A 13,612-nucleotide genomic window follows, 5' to 3' on the forward strand; every position below is an offset into this window, starting at 1 on the left:
CTAGTTGCTACATTTAAATACTGAACCTGAGAAATCAATGCCTTCTAAGGTAAAATACATCAATGAAGGAAATCAAGGAATGGCCCTCTAACTGACCTGAACTTTATTCCTAAAACATAATCAAGTCTACAAGTGCTGACAATCAAACTTAAATTGGATAACAATCTTCTATCACCTACACAAACTTTCTCTCATGTGATTATCCCCACAAGTCAAATGTTACAGCTCCAGTGAGCTGAAAAACTGCACTAAGAAGTACAATACCTTAAGCCACAAGTTTCCAACAGATTTCCGTGCCAACTCACACAATATGAACTAATAGGAAATAAATCAAATTCATATCACATACTGTATGAAAATTTTATTGAATCCTTTCAGAGTCACTCCAATACATGCATTATATAAAATACTTGTACTTACAACATCCAACCGCACACCATTTCAAATAAATACATTAACAGGTCTTCCACATTCATGCAAGCTGATTCACATCCACAAAGTACACCAATAACACTTGAAACACAGTGATTTGTACGAAATAAGACAGTTAATGCACAATTGAAACTTTCTATTTGATTTTCACTATATTCAGCAACTGGGACGGTGATATGCATACATATGTACACGAAGACTGTTCAAATTTTTGGACTTTCGACCACACCATGTACACCTAAATGGACCCCGGTGGTCTCCATGCACATTCTGGACATGGACTTGCAGGTTATAGCGATTCACAAAGCTGCGGTCACACTGATGGCATGTGTATTTCAAGTGTTGGACAGCTTCATCCGAGCTTTTTTCCCCCAAGGGATGACAGGAAGAATCTGCAGAAGGCCACCCACATCGTGTGCGTGTTGCCCAAGCAACAGAATGGAGAAGTCTGTTTATTACTGATCAAAATTCAAGAGCAACAATAATATTGTGCAAACTTCTAGAGTGGAAATTCCACACTTCTCATAATTACATATCTCTGTTCCAATAACAAAGATAGCACTTCCATCATTTCTCTAAAGTTTAAATCAATCATCATCAAGTTAGGTTATTTTTAAGAATAGCAAAAGTAAGTTTTTTAATTGAACACCGCTGAAAAAATTAATATAATTCTGTTTTCATTAAAATTTAGTACAGCCATATTCCTAAGTTCATTCCATGCAATCCAATAAAAACACTTCAGGTTAAGTACCTCCTCAATGTGATAAAAGCAAGATTGAAGAAATTTGACACTGTGTTTGCCCTACATAAATAAAATAATCGCTACTACAACTCTTAGTCAAGTGCAATACTAATAATGAAGATTTTGCTCCAGTGTAAAAAATTCTGCTTTTCATGATTCTATCATTTTATCTTTCAAAGTAGCTGCAATAAACAGACTCCCACCAGGCACTATTGATTCCTTACTGCATTTAAAATAGCTATGAACCTACAGAACATAAAATACAATCAACAGACAATTTTTCAGATATCATTCAGATTTTAACTGATCAAAACACTATAATGGAAGAATTCTGAGAATGTATGATCCTTAACAATGATGGCCAAGAATTAATGAAGATTTAATGCATAAACAGCAAATGAAAAGCAAATAAAAAAGTAGATCTTGTATAAAAAATTCCATCAGCACTGTAGCAACCAATATCTGTACTCCATTTAACCTATGATGTTCAAAAGCCAAAAGAGTCTTTAAGTACATCAAAAGAGAGTTAACACTGACTTCACCTAATGTTCACCAAATTTCAACTACACTTCACTCAAAGTCGCAAAGTAGAGATAAATAGAGGACACATTAAAGAACTTAGCAGTTGAAGTCTTGAAATGGGGAAAACACACATTGGTTTAATTATATATACAACAATGGTTATTTACCACAAGTAAAATGAGCAAATGATGTTGACAATACCATTTCAATGACAGTTATTAACCCTTGGGCAGCGGGAGTTCACGATTTTAGCTGCCAGCCAGTACAGGGGAGACCCTCTGTGCAGGAGCCAGCCCCTGGCATGAGGGCTGGTCTGGTAGAGTTTACGGCCATTAGCGATCCTTATGGTGAGGGAAAGTACCCAAGTGCAAGTTATCCAGGTAGCAATAAAAGTTTTGGGTCAATGCCACAGTCAGCAAGCAAGACGTATGTATAAAAACGTTCCTGCACTCCTGGGTTAATAAATCAGAGCAATATAAGATTCCATCAGAATGTTTGTTAAACAAAATATGTCCTCATATGAGAAAATAAGTATTTTTTATTTCCTTCCCACAACTTTCGGGCATCGTTTATGATTCCACTACAATTCAGAAGTCAACAGTCTAATAGATGTCCCAATGGGGAGGAAAAATTAATAGAATAACTAACTGGTACTTATGCGTCAGCTCATGTTAGTTGGTATGGCAATTATGGCAGTTGGTACTCCTTTATAAGATCGTGAAGCATCCAGATCACCAGAGTTTTCTACTTACTGTTATTGTTTCTTAGAATAAATATGGTATTTTAACATGCATATGGGTGATTGCAACCATTGTACAACACCAGTCGGTAGACGATATTTTCGTACAAATTGTTAATTCTCAAGATAGCTCCTTTTCTTCCTTTCTCTGCTTTCCTGAATCTCCCCAGTACTGACTCTATTAAAATTGTCATACAAAGCTACTTTAATATCCACAGAACCCTGCAATGCAATACAATGTGTTGTTTCCTAATTGACTACCATTAATCATTAATTCAAAATACTGAAAAAATTCATAGTTACACTAAGATGATTACTGCTTCCAACACTTTTTGGCCTCTCAGAATGTTCTTACCCTCAGCTAAAAAAATATTGATGCTCTATATTTCCCTAAAAATAGCATGTTATCTTGATGAAATTATTAAATATAGGTAAATATTTGTGAATACTGGTAGTTATCACTTTTATTATCTATCTCACATCAGCAATCAAAATTATAAGAGCAGCAAGTGGCTCCCAAGCCTTGCAAGCAGACATAAGTTACTCACACCATGCTCAAAGCCCAAGGTTTATCAGGCCACATGAGGATGTGGCTCACCCCAAACAGCATGTGATTTACGTAAGGGACCATACCTTTGCCCTTGGATGTTCAAAATAAAAAAAAATTTAGATTCCTCGATGGGATTCTTCAACCAATACGGAACATAAAATCCTAAAATCATTGTCCTATTAAGTGATACACGTCTTACAGAAGATGATGGCTCTTCAAGCTGAAACACATCACACGCATTATTGTGGAAAAGTGCAACTACTTTTCATTTCAATATGTCAAACTTCCATTGTATCATACCTGAATCAGTTGAACTAATTCACCTCAAGTTCACACATAATGTAGTTCTCCCATTATTGAATGTAATATTTCCACATGATTTCAATTGCATTTATAGCATTCATGTACTTGAGTGACTGTGAGCCAGAATTTTGACATAAATTAGGAGGATCCTCTACACTCCTTTGAGCTTCATGGAAGTGAAACAAAAGTTATGCCTCATTTTGTAAGAATCCTTGGTACTGCAATTATACATTATCTTTAGAGGCATAAAATATTTGACTTTGCACAAAGAAGAAAAAAAGTAACAAAAGGAGAAGGAAGACAAGGATGGAAAATAATCGGTATTCCTATGGGTAATTCTTTGAGTTTATGAAGAAACCTAAAGAACATTATGCAACAACATAATCTCACTCATTTTAGCTCCGTATTCAATATTATCAGAAATAAATAGCAAAATTAGAACAGATAGAGGAATGAACAGCCTCCAGACATGTCAGCAAGCATTTCTCACATTTCAGTAGTATGTCCAACCTTTTCACAGCTACGCACGCATAAATGTGTGTGGCTCACCAAATTAATTGCACTTACATGCCCACACAGCACAGATAAGCCACACCAATCAATAAGAAGCCATTGCCCATATTGCTAATCTAAGTATGCATACTGGAATATTTCCTAAACAATTAAAAACTGCAATAGTGATACCAATTTTTAAAAAAGGTGATAAAATGAACGTAAATAATTACAGACCAATATCCCTATTATCTGTATTTGCTAAAATAATAGAAAAAGTTGTTAAAGTCAGACTTCTTAAATTTCTAAATCAGCATAGTTTTTTCAATAAAAACCAATTTGGATTTATGAGTGGTAAGAGTACAGAGGATGCATTATTAAAATTCTGTTCAGAGCTGAATGACGGACTGAATAAGAACTGTAGAGTTGCTGGCTTATTTGTAGACATTACCAAAGCCTTTGACTCCATTAATCATAACATACTAATGAATCGATTATGGGAAGCGGGTATACGTGGAACCGCATATGATTGGTTTCAAAGTTATCTTTGTGATCGAGATCAATGTGTGCGTCTCAAAAATTGCTACAGTGAAAAGATTCGACTCACCTGTGGTGTCCCACAGGGTTCTGTGTTGGGACCCATACTGTTTTTAATATATGTAAACAATTTATGTGCTGGCAGGTTTAAAGGTCAATTAACGTCATTCGCAGATGACACTGCACTAAGTTACTCTGTTAATAGTGTTGATGATCTATATGAACACATACAAAGTGATCTATTAACACTCAATATGTGGTTTTCGGCTAATTATATGTTGTTAAGTGAAAAAACGAAATATATTATGTTTAGCATGAGTAAATCTACCTCAAACAAAAGTAAACTATACTATCAATGTGCAAATTGTATAAAAGATGATGTTACTTCCTGTGATAAATGTATTTTGATCGAACAGGTTAGTCACATAAAATATTTAGGTATATATTTTGACCAAAATTGTAAATGGAAGTCTCATATAAATAAATTAAAATCAGAAATGATTACTATTGTAAGAAAATTCTACTTCCTCAGATACATATGCCCTGAATCAGTGTTAAAAATGGTATATTATGCTCTCGTTAATTCAAGATTGCAATACGGAATAGCCTGCTGGGGTGGAGCATATTTTATCAACATTAAACCATTGATAGTGGCGCAAAAAAGGGTTATCAGGGTTATAACACGATCGTATAGGAAAAGCCACTCATTTCCTCTATTCAAAAAATTAGATGTCCTCCCACTAAGGCATTTATTCATTTATAAAGTCCTTAGAATATTCTATAACCGTAGTGGTGAAAAGGCCCGACCACAAAACTATGATATTAGAGCTTGGAGAAACTTCCATATACCTAGGCCGACGACCGAAATTTATCGACAGTCATACAATTACTTAGGGCCTAAATTGTTTAGCATGTTGCCGAGTAATGTAGCAAACTCGGAAAAAAGATGGGGATTTAAATCCGCCGTTAAAAAATGGCTTATGATGTGTGAGGAAGTAGAGTTTCTACTAAGAAAGGTGGGTTAAAAAGTTTACAATAAAAGGTATATTGTATATTCTATGTATGTAATTATGCGTTTATATAAGAAAAATAAGAAAAATAGTTATCCTTGTCCAAATATTTGAAATACGTTTTGTAATAATGAATGCAATCGGCAATAGAACAAACAACTGAATACAAAGAAATTTTACTTCTCATGTGTGCTAGCACCAGACCTATGTAAAAAGTTTATGATGGTAGCCCCAAAACTACTAAAAGGGGTACCTATATATTCCAAAATATTTAAGTATGTTCTAAAATGTAATATTTGATTGTAAATGGAATAAATTATATATTATTATTATTATTATTATTATTATTATTATTCGTGACAGAGAAATACTCAAAAATAAACTTAAAAATCGTATCAGTTGATTCTCATCACAGAAAAATCGGGTAGGTCTAGTCTCAACAATAAGCAAGAAATTTCACTTCGCACTTTCCATTCTGGCACTTAATTATCAACACTTTCGTCTTTATCAAGGGTCAAGAAGTGTCAGTGTGGAATGTACAAAGAGAAATTTCTTTTCCAGTGTCATCGTTCCACAAAGTTAAGTTTTATATGTTAAAAAATCGACTAAAAATTTTACATTTGAGGAAATGTTGAACAGGTGTAGCGTGCCTACTCCTTAAGAGAAAATTTTTTTAAAGAATACTGATCTTAGCATTTTGCCTCCCTACGAACTTCTTTTTACATGTCCTGAAAACTCAAAAGTCTGTCGTTCATTCCCAGTGGGAATTTCTTCCCATAGAAATTACTATAAATTTCTCTATCAAAATGCTTAATGATTCAATTAACATTTCTTACATTATGGCAAAAGCGAGAAAAATACTTATAAAAATAATATAACAGCTAGATTGAAGGACCACTCAAAGACAGATGTCAAAGTCAAAACATCATATGAAAGACAGCAAATAAGTCTCATATAGTACCATTGGAGCAAAAACTAAGTAGCAAAAACAATGTTGAAGCAAGAAAGAAAAACAAAACATGGACGAAAAGAGTTGAGTCAAAATAATGCTGGAGAGGAACATGCTGCTGAGCCAACTCGAGGGTTACCTTCCCATGACAATGAATAAACTGCTTTTGGCACAACCAAGGAGCAAAATATTTATCAATAATCACATGGAAACCACCAATCTTTCTCATCAGAAGCGATAAGAAGCATATTTTTACAGTTTCCTCAGGCAATCCATTGGCACAAAATAGTTTAAACAGAACTCATGAACCTAAATAGCCATGAAGAATGAGAATGAATAAGAAAAGGCCCAACAAACAACTGCATTGTTTTTTAAGCTGAGGGGTAAATAAATGCCGTAAATTTGAAAACAAATTCTTCCTAGATATTGGGTAAATTAAGGGACAAAAGATTTTATACCAGAAGGAAACTGCATAAATCAATTCTCGAAAAAAGTGAAAACATTTTCTCATATGGCAAATTGTGCTACAAAGTGTATTTTAATGATTCATTAATAAGCAATGTTAGGCATCCAGCCTGTTTCAAATTCATATTTCATTGGAAAATGAATCTTATATGTTTCCTTTTATTAGCATCAGTTATACTTTGATGCACATACTATAACTTTTCTGAAGAGACTCTGCACACAATAATTAAAAAATTCCTGATTTGCATATGAATCCATTGTATATTTTCCCAATTATACATGAGCAAATGACAATATTAGGTTTACTATTCAATTTTTCTCTCCAATCCATTTATCAAATTATGTGCCAAATTCAAACATTTCATTCTATTTCACAAAAACTAATTTCTTCAATTTTGCAGTTAATTGATTGGTACTGGTTCCATAGCCTTTGCTTACTAATTCCCTTCAGAAAATAAAGAGTAGCTCTGAATGAAAGCTCAGGAGAACTATTAAACAGCCTTATTATCTAATTTTAGCTTTATTTCTTCAAAACATAAATAAACACTCCAAAAGTAAAATAATTAAGTTCTTCAGCAGAAATACTAATGTGCTGCACTAATTCCTCACAGACAGACTCATGGAGAAAGCGTACACCCTTGATTCATTGTGATGACAAACACATTATCTCAATTACCTTCACAAGTAATAGACTATAATGAATGTTAAGGCACCACGAACATTGAAAGTACTTGATTATCTCTAAGCTTACTGCTGGAGGAATCTCCTAATATCCCACTTCAAAATTCCCCATAAAAAAATAAGCAACTCTATCACTTAATCTTGCATTATTGGAAGTATTCGTGGTTTTCGAAAATAAAAAGAGGTGTAGGTTAAATCAGTAAAAGAACAATAACTAGATTTTTTTAAACCATTTTGAAAGACTGGGTTTACTCAAATATCACATTGTAACAGTCAACATCTGCAACAGTAAAGAATAAACAAAAACAAAAGAACAGCAGTTGCAAAAACACCACGGAGCAGTCCTTAATTAGGAAATTTTTTTTTCTTTACTTTTCTCCAACATGATTGTTATCAACTTCCAAATCCATGCATTACTGTAATAGACTTCACAATTGAAAATAATTTAACAAATCTTCAACTAAATCGTAGCATTTAATTTTAATACATTCACTTTCGAGAAACATTACAAAGCTTAATGACACAAACGTACTTCAAATTTCACAATAAGCAAATGAAGAACCCTGATGCTATATTGGTCACCAGAAGTGTATCCATTGTACTCATGTTTAAGGCTTAAAGCGTGAGGCAGGTATTATGGCAATGCATGAATTTTGAAAACCTGGATTTTAGAGAACATTGACAGTGTCAAACAAAAAGTTTTGCTTCGTTTGTAAGCATTCATTTGCTTTAACCTTAATAAACAAGAAAATGAAATTAGACAGATCCACAAGTTAATATGAAGAGGGAAAACCTAAGGAATTACGAAGGACAAGGCCCTATATCAATAAAATCTCGATTCCTACAGACAATCAAATATATAAAGGGAGATGCATACTAAGGAAGCCTATTTGGTTAAAACACCTGATGTAAAACTGGGGTATCCTTGCAAGTTCAGCATGTACAGGAGTCAGTTGAGCATGTAATGTTTCCTCGGCAGAAATTTTGCACTTAAGTTTGAAGGGAACTGACAAACATTTCTTTCTTTTTTGGCATATAACCATCTCAATCGGTCATCATCTCCACCTGAACAAGATCATGGTACATCATCAAAGCCAAGTCACAACCAATCGATCAATTTAGTGAACCATTACTATGAGTTATATTTAATTTCAGATATGAAGAATTTGGACTCGAGTAGTAGTGCCTCAAGTTATTAGTAACATTTTAGAACTAGTTAAAATTTTGCCCAGCAGTAATAAAATTTAACACTTCTCCATCAGTTCTTTTTAAATATTGTGATGAATGTAAACCCGGATATAAAATACTCCACTAACATTCCATGACATAGCAATGAAAATTAATACAGACAGAAAGCCAGCTTATCAAGGTTACCAAAAAATTCCTCATATTACTACAGTGGAACCTCGTTAAAACGAGTACGGGCTATAGCGACACCCCCGCTATAACGAGAGATAGCCGATGCACCGTCACTTGACCCTATAATAAGCGTGTTAAAAAATTCGTTTTTACGAGACCCTTTCGGCGTTGGCTCTCGCCATAGCGAGGGTTTCACCGCCGGAAAACTTTCATCAAGACTCCTTTACCTCTGTAACTGCTAGCGATCTGTTAAAAATGAAGTTAATGGAGTGCTCAGTCTCAAATTTATGTGGTAAACTGTCGTTCTATAAATATAATGATTGACAAAACAATGCTTTGCATGATTTTTATTCAGTGCGGCGCTTATAAATTGTTTGAATAGTTAGTCGTTATTTGTGTAAGGAAATTTAGTGATGCAAAAAAACATCGCCTTTCATCTGGATTTATGCTTACGTTTATCAGGTAGATGTTTATCTGTCGCCACACCACTCCTGTTCCTGTATATCTGTTCGCAACAGGTATATCGGCTATTATTTGCTCCACCTCCGGTAAAGCAACAATTCGCTATAGCGAGTGTTTATTAGTGCACCGTGGGGTGTCGTTATATCGAGGTTGCACTGTACCATCTTCTGATATTTCATGCTCATTGATGAACGAAAAACAAGACTTCCAAGGAATAAAAGAATATGATTTCAAACTAACATTAGCAATCTCTCCTTGATCAATATCCCCAAAATGCATAATTTACTATGAAAAAATATAAAATATATCACAAAGAAGAAACTTACAAATGAGCATACTTCCAACAACTTAACATGATTCAAGACAATCCATATTTCTCTTTGAGTATAGATGATAAAATGGAAGGCACTGTATCAATCCCAAATATACTTTCTTCTACAACTACATTTTACAAACACAAAAGCAAATAATAAAATTCAATAGGCTACAAAAATATGTACAGAAAAACCCATAAACACTTGTTCCACATACAGAAAGTGAATGGGTCTAATTAAATTTTTATCAGAAAAATACCTAACTTGAAAAAGAAATGCAAACATTGATTCATTCATGAAACACTTCATAAATTAAATAATATATTTCAACATAATTGCCTTCCTTCTGAATTTCCTTTGTGAGCTGAAGGATTAGCTCTCAAAAACCTTTGTCAAGTTTCCAGCCTTTTGCCTGTATTTTAACTGAATTCTGGACTTCCTTATCAGTTAAACACCTATTTCTACACATATGTGACTTGAAAGAGGTAAAAAATAAAAATCTGAATGATAATAGATTAAGGCCGTGACTGAGGTATAATATTCCAAAAAAATCAACTCCAAGATTTCCTTCAAGAAGTTGCTTGTTCAGAGCATGCATTGCTATGAAACAAGTACATTTCTTTCATAAGCATCATTACAATTAGTTTCTTTCGTATTGCCCTATTCCATATTATTTATTCGTGTATTACAGCATAGAAAATAATTAATTTCCCCCATTAAATCAAAATAACAACTGAATCAACAATTTATAGCCCACATTCAAAAATGGAAGGTATGATTATTATGGCCATGAACCGCACTTTTTAATTTTTTATCATTAAGACTTATATTATGTCAATTTTAAACTCACAGCATAATGCATAAACATTGGTTTGTTTCATTAGATTATCCCTTAAAACGTTAAAAAATAAAAATAAATCAGTGCTTTAGAATGGGATATGAACAAAAGAATCCATGCCATAATATCAACTAAGGAGTGAAATAAAATTGTCCGATCAACTGAAACAAATTCTAAGCACAACACACTGACCATAAATGTAATTTTGCTCACTTTTTTAAAAAACTATACAGCTTTATGAGCTCTGTAAACCCACTTTCTGGACATGCCTTGTACAAGTTAATCGCAATAATTATCTTAAACTGAACATCAAATAACTTAAAATCAAAACTAAACAATACTTTTGGGAGAGCAGTTTAAAGGCTAAAATTACAGCCATAAACTTCCAGTAATAAATCAGATATTCCACTCAATACCAGCCACAGGAAACTGTTTGATAACTGATTAAATATAATAACATTAATTAAAAAATGATACATTTTCAATGAAGCTTATAATGATAATGATTCCCCAGGTTAAAGTAAGTGAGAAAGTTTTGACAACATGGGTCTGCGTCAGCACATATTAAGGCACGATCTGGCTCATCTTTTGATCACATACTGCTCATTATTCAAAGAGCACAAAGCTAAAATTTCGCAGCCATTCTATCATTTGCGAACGGCGTGAACGCATCTTCAAGTATTGCCAAAAACAGAAGGCTCCACGCACAACCAATGATCATACGTCCTCTCTTTCTTTCTCTTTCAATACATGGTATTTTCCTATGTGCTTTCGAAGGCTGTCAGCATTCTTATACAACTGTGAGCAAATGATACACGCAAATGGCCCAAGGTCTTCCCCATGCAAGTTTTTGGTATGAGTCTTCAAATGGTCTCTTCTAGTGAAATACTTGTCACATATTGAGCATTTATATCCAAGATGTCTTTGACGAAGCTCTGCAGGACTGAGACTTAATGGCAGACTGCCGTTCGGAGATTGCATCCCTGCAAAAACCAAAGAGGGAAGAGAGACTCATCAGCAGTGGTTCTCTATTTGTGAAATGAGAGCCCCATCGTTGAAGCTCTGATTTTAGCAAAATGACTCGAATTTATCCAAGAAAATTAATTATAGCCCATCAATGAATGCAACTAAAAACGTTGGGGACAACTGCGAGAAGAGGAAGGAGGTAAAAAACAAGCTGAAAAGAATGGGGAGAATAGAAGGTGAAGATAAATAGCACAACTGTTAATCCAAGTGAGATTTTAACACTAATTATAGAGAACCACTGCCAATAGAATAAAATAGGTGACTAAAATTTTTTGAGGATGCGACATACTACAAGGCTGCTTAAATCATGAAATGCCAGGGGCCAACTGCCTAATCACTTTTCACTCATTCAAAACAGCCATGAAAGAGAATGAATATTCAATCAACAAAATTAACAGCATAAGGCTAAGTTATGCAGAGTTTTTGCCATTTTTTCAGCAAGGATATTTCACTTAACTATCGATTCAATCAATTTTCTCCCTGCTTCATTTACAAAAGTCACCCTTCAAACACTCAAGAACTCAGGGCTGAAAGGATGTGCTAAACATAATTTCAACCTTTTTCAAAATAAATCACGTTCCAACAATTTCATCAATGAGCCAAGTAAGAACAACAAAAAAAGGAGATAAGTGCCTCCATATCTATCATTAAAATACCTAAAATGCACATTTTACAATGGTCCAACAAATAAAATAAAAAAGTTGAATTCTTGAAACCAAGAATGATATTAAATGAGTGCAATTTCTTTCATGTGCTCAGTAAAAATTATCAATTAAATTATTTCATATATGTATCATTAATAAATTGAGCATATAATGCAGTTCTTTGTACACATTTTTATTTTTACAGCTAAAAAGTTCACAAAGCATTGATTGAAATTTTCATCAGTGATGGAGAAATCCAGGAAATAACTTAAAGATAATTCGATTTAATATCTTTCTCTTTATATCAGCTGAGTGGAAAATAAAATCCCTAGCCTCATTTGGATAAACAAAGTTGGTGGAATCAATACACAAAGTATGCAAACAATGGTATTGAAAGTTTTTGTGAGTGATGAAAAATAAGTTAAATCATTTTCCCATGGATTTGAAAAATAAATGCGTGTTTATATTCCATTCTTTTACCCAAAGATTTGAATATCTTATTTAAGGAGATCAAATGATAAAAAATAAACTGTAATAAATAACTGGAAGAGGTAATCAAAACGTAACGTTCCCTTATTCATAAAAATGTATTAGTGCTCTTCCTCCAACATTTCAATTTCAGAGTAATTATTTAGTATAATTGAATATATGCAAGTATAAATAATTCAATCACCTAAGCTGAACTAGCTTTCATTGAAGACCCCTATCGCATAGGAACTTTTAGTGTAAAAATTATTGAAATTCACAACAACATTCACTTCCCTGAGAAAATACCTATGAACACAAATTTTTAACATTCAAATTGGTGTGCAATTTCATTCACCCTCCAGATGCATCTCCAGATGCACTGGTTTATGTAGTTTAGCCAAACATATATGTATTCTCTACACAGACCATATTCCGGTAAGGTCAAGGTTTAATGTCATCATATTCTGAATACCCTATGAATTTCCCATTTGATCCTTAAACTAAGGGCACTGTTTCTTTAATGATAGTGCATTACGTCACTTTAATGATATTTGCCATTGACCTTCACTTTTTAATGATAAGAACAACTATCTTCATCCTAATCATGATGTAACCAAAATAATTGAACATTTTAACTCAGTGATTGATTAAAATTTCACAGCATGAGGGTCAAACTGTGCTGCATTGAGAATATGACCAAAGTCCCATCAGACAAAATAAATTTTGCATCAAAATGGAACTTTTTATAGTAGAGAAGTAACATCAAGGTCTTAGGAAAAAAATGTTATTTATTTCGAAACACTCGCACCACTAATGGCAAAAAGGAGTACCAGTGCATCCACTCGTCCCTAAACTCACACCATAAGTTCACATGCCACACAACAATGCTAAAACTGATGTTTTGCCAATGAGTTCTACTGTGCCAGCATAGCTTTACTCATTATAAAGGAGAACATCATGAGAAATTTCAAAACAAAGCTATACTGTATTTCTGTGATTACAAGTTTACATTTTACTCATTCTATTAGAAAATGCTTACACAGTCCATTAGGGTGGTTACATAACCCATTATGAGAAGA

General features: G+C 33.6%; 1 protein-coding gene across 10 annotated transcripts in view; it reads right to left on the reverse strand.

Annotated features, from left to right (window-relative positions):
• Positions 1-13,612, reverse strand: part of LOC124156964 (broad-complex core protein-like) — a 111,060-nt gene that overhangs the window by 57,392 nt on the left and 40,056 nt on the right. The window contains exon 5 of one of the 10 annotated variants that reach the window (XM_046531454.1): positions 347-824. The exons of 8 other annotated variants lie outside the window; for them this stretch is intronic. In XM_046531454.1, coding sequence (XP_046387410.1) covers positions 589-824 — 236 coding nt within the window. In that variant the 3' untranslated portion in view covers positions 347-588. Of the gene's footprint in view, positions 1-346; positions 825-9,406; positions 11,379-13,612 lie in introns of those variants that run through there. One more of the 10 variants, XM_046531439.1, reaches the window with a different exon arrangement.

The sequence above is a fragment of the Ischnura elegans genome, chromosome 1, assembly GCF_921293095.1.
Source record: "Ischnura elegans chromosome 1, ioIscEleg1.1, whole genome shotgun sequence".
Classification (NCBI taxonomy): Eukaryota; Metazoa; Arthropoda; class Insecta; order Odonata; family Coenagrionidae; genus Ischnura; species Ischnura elegans.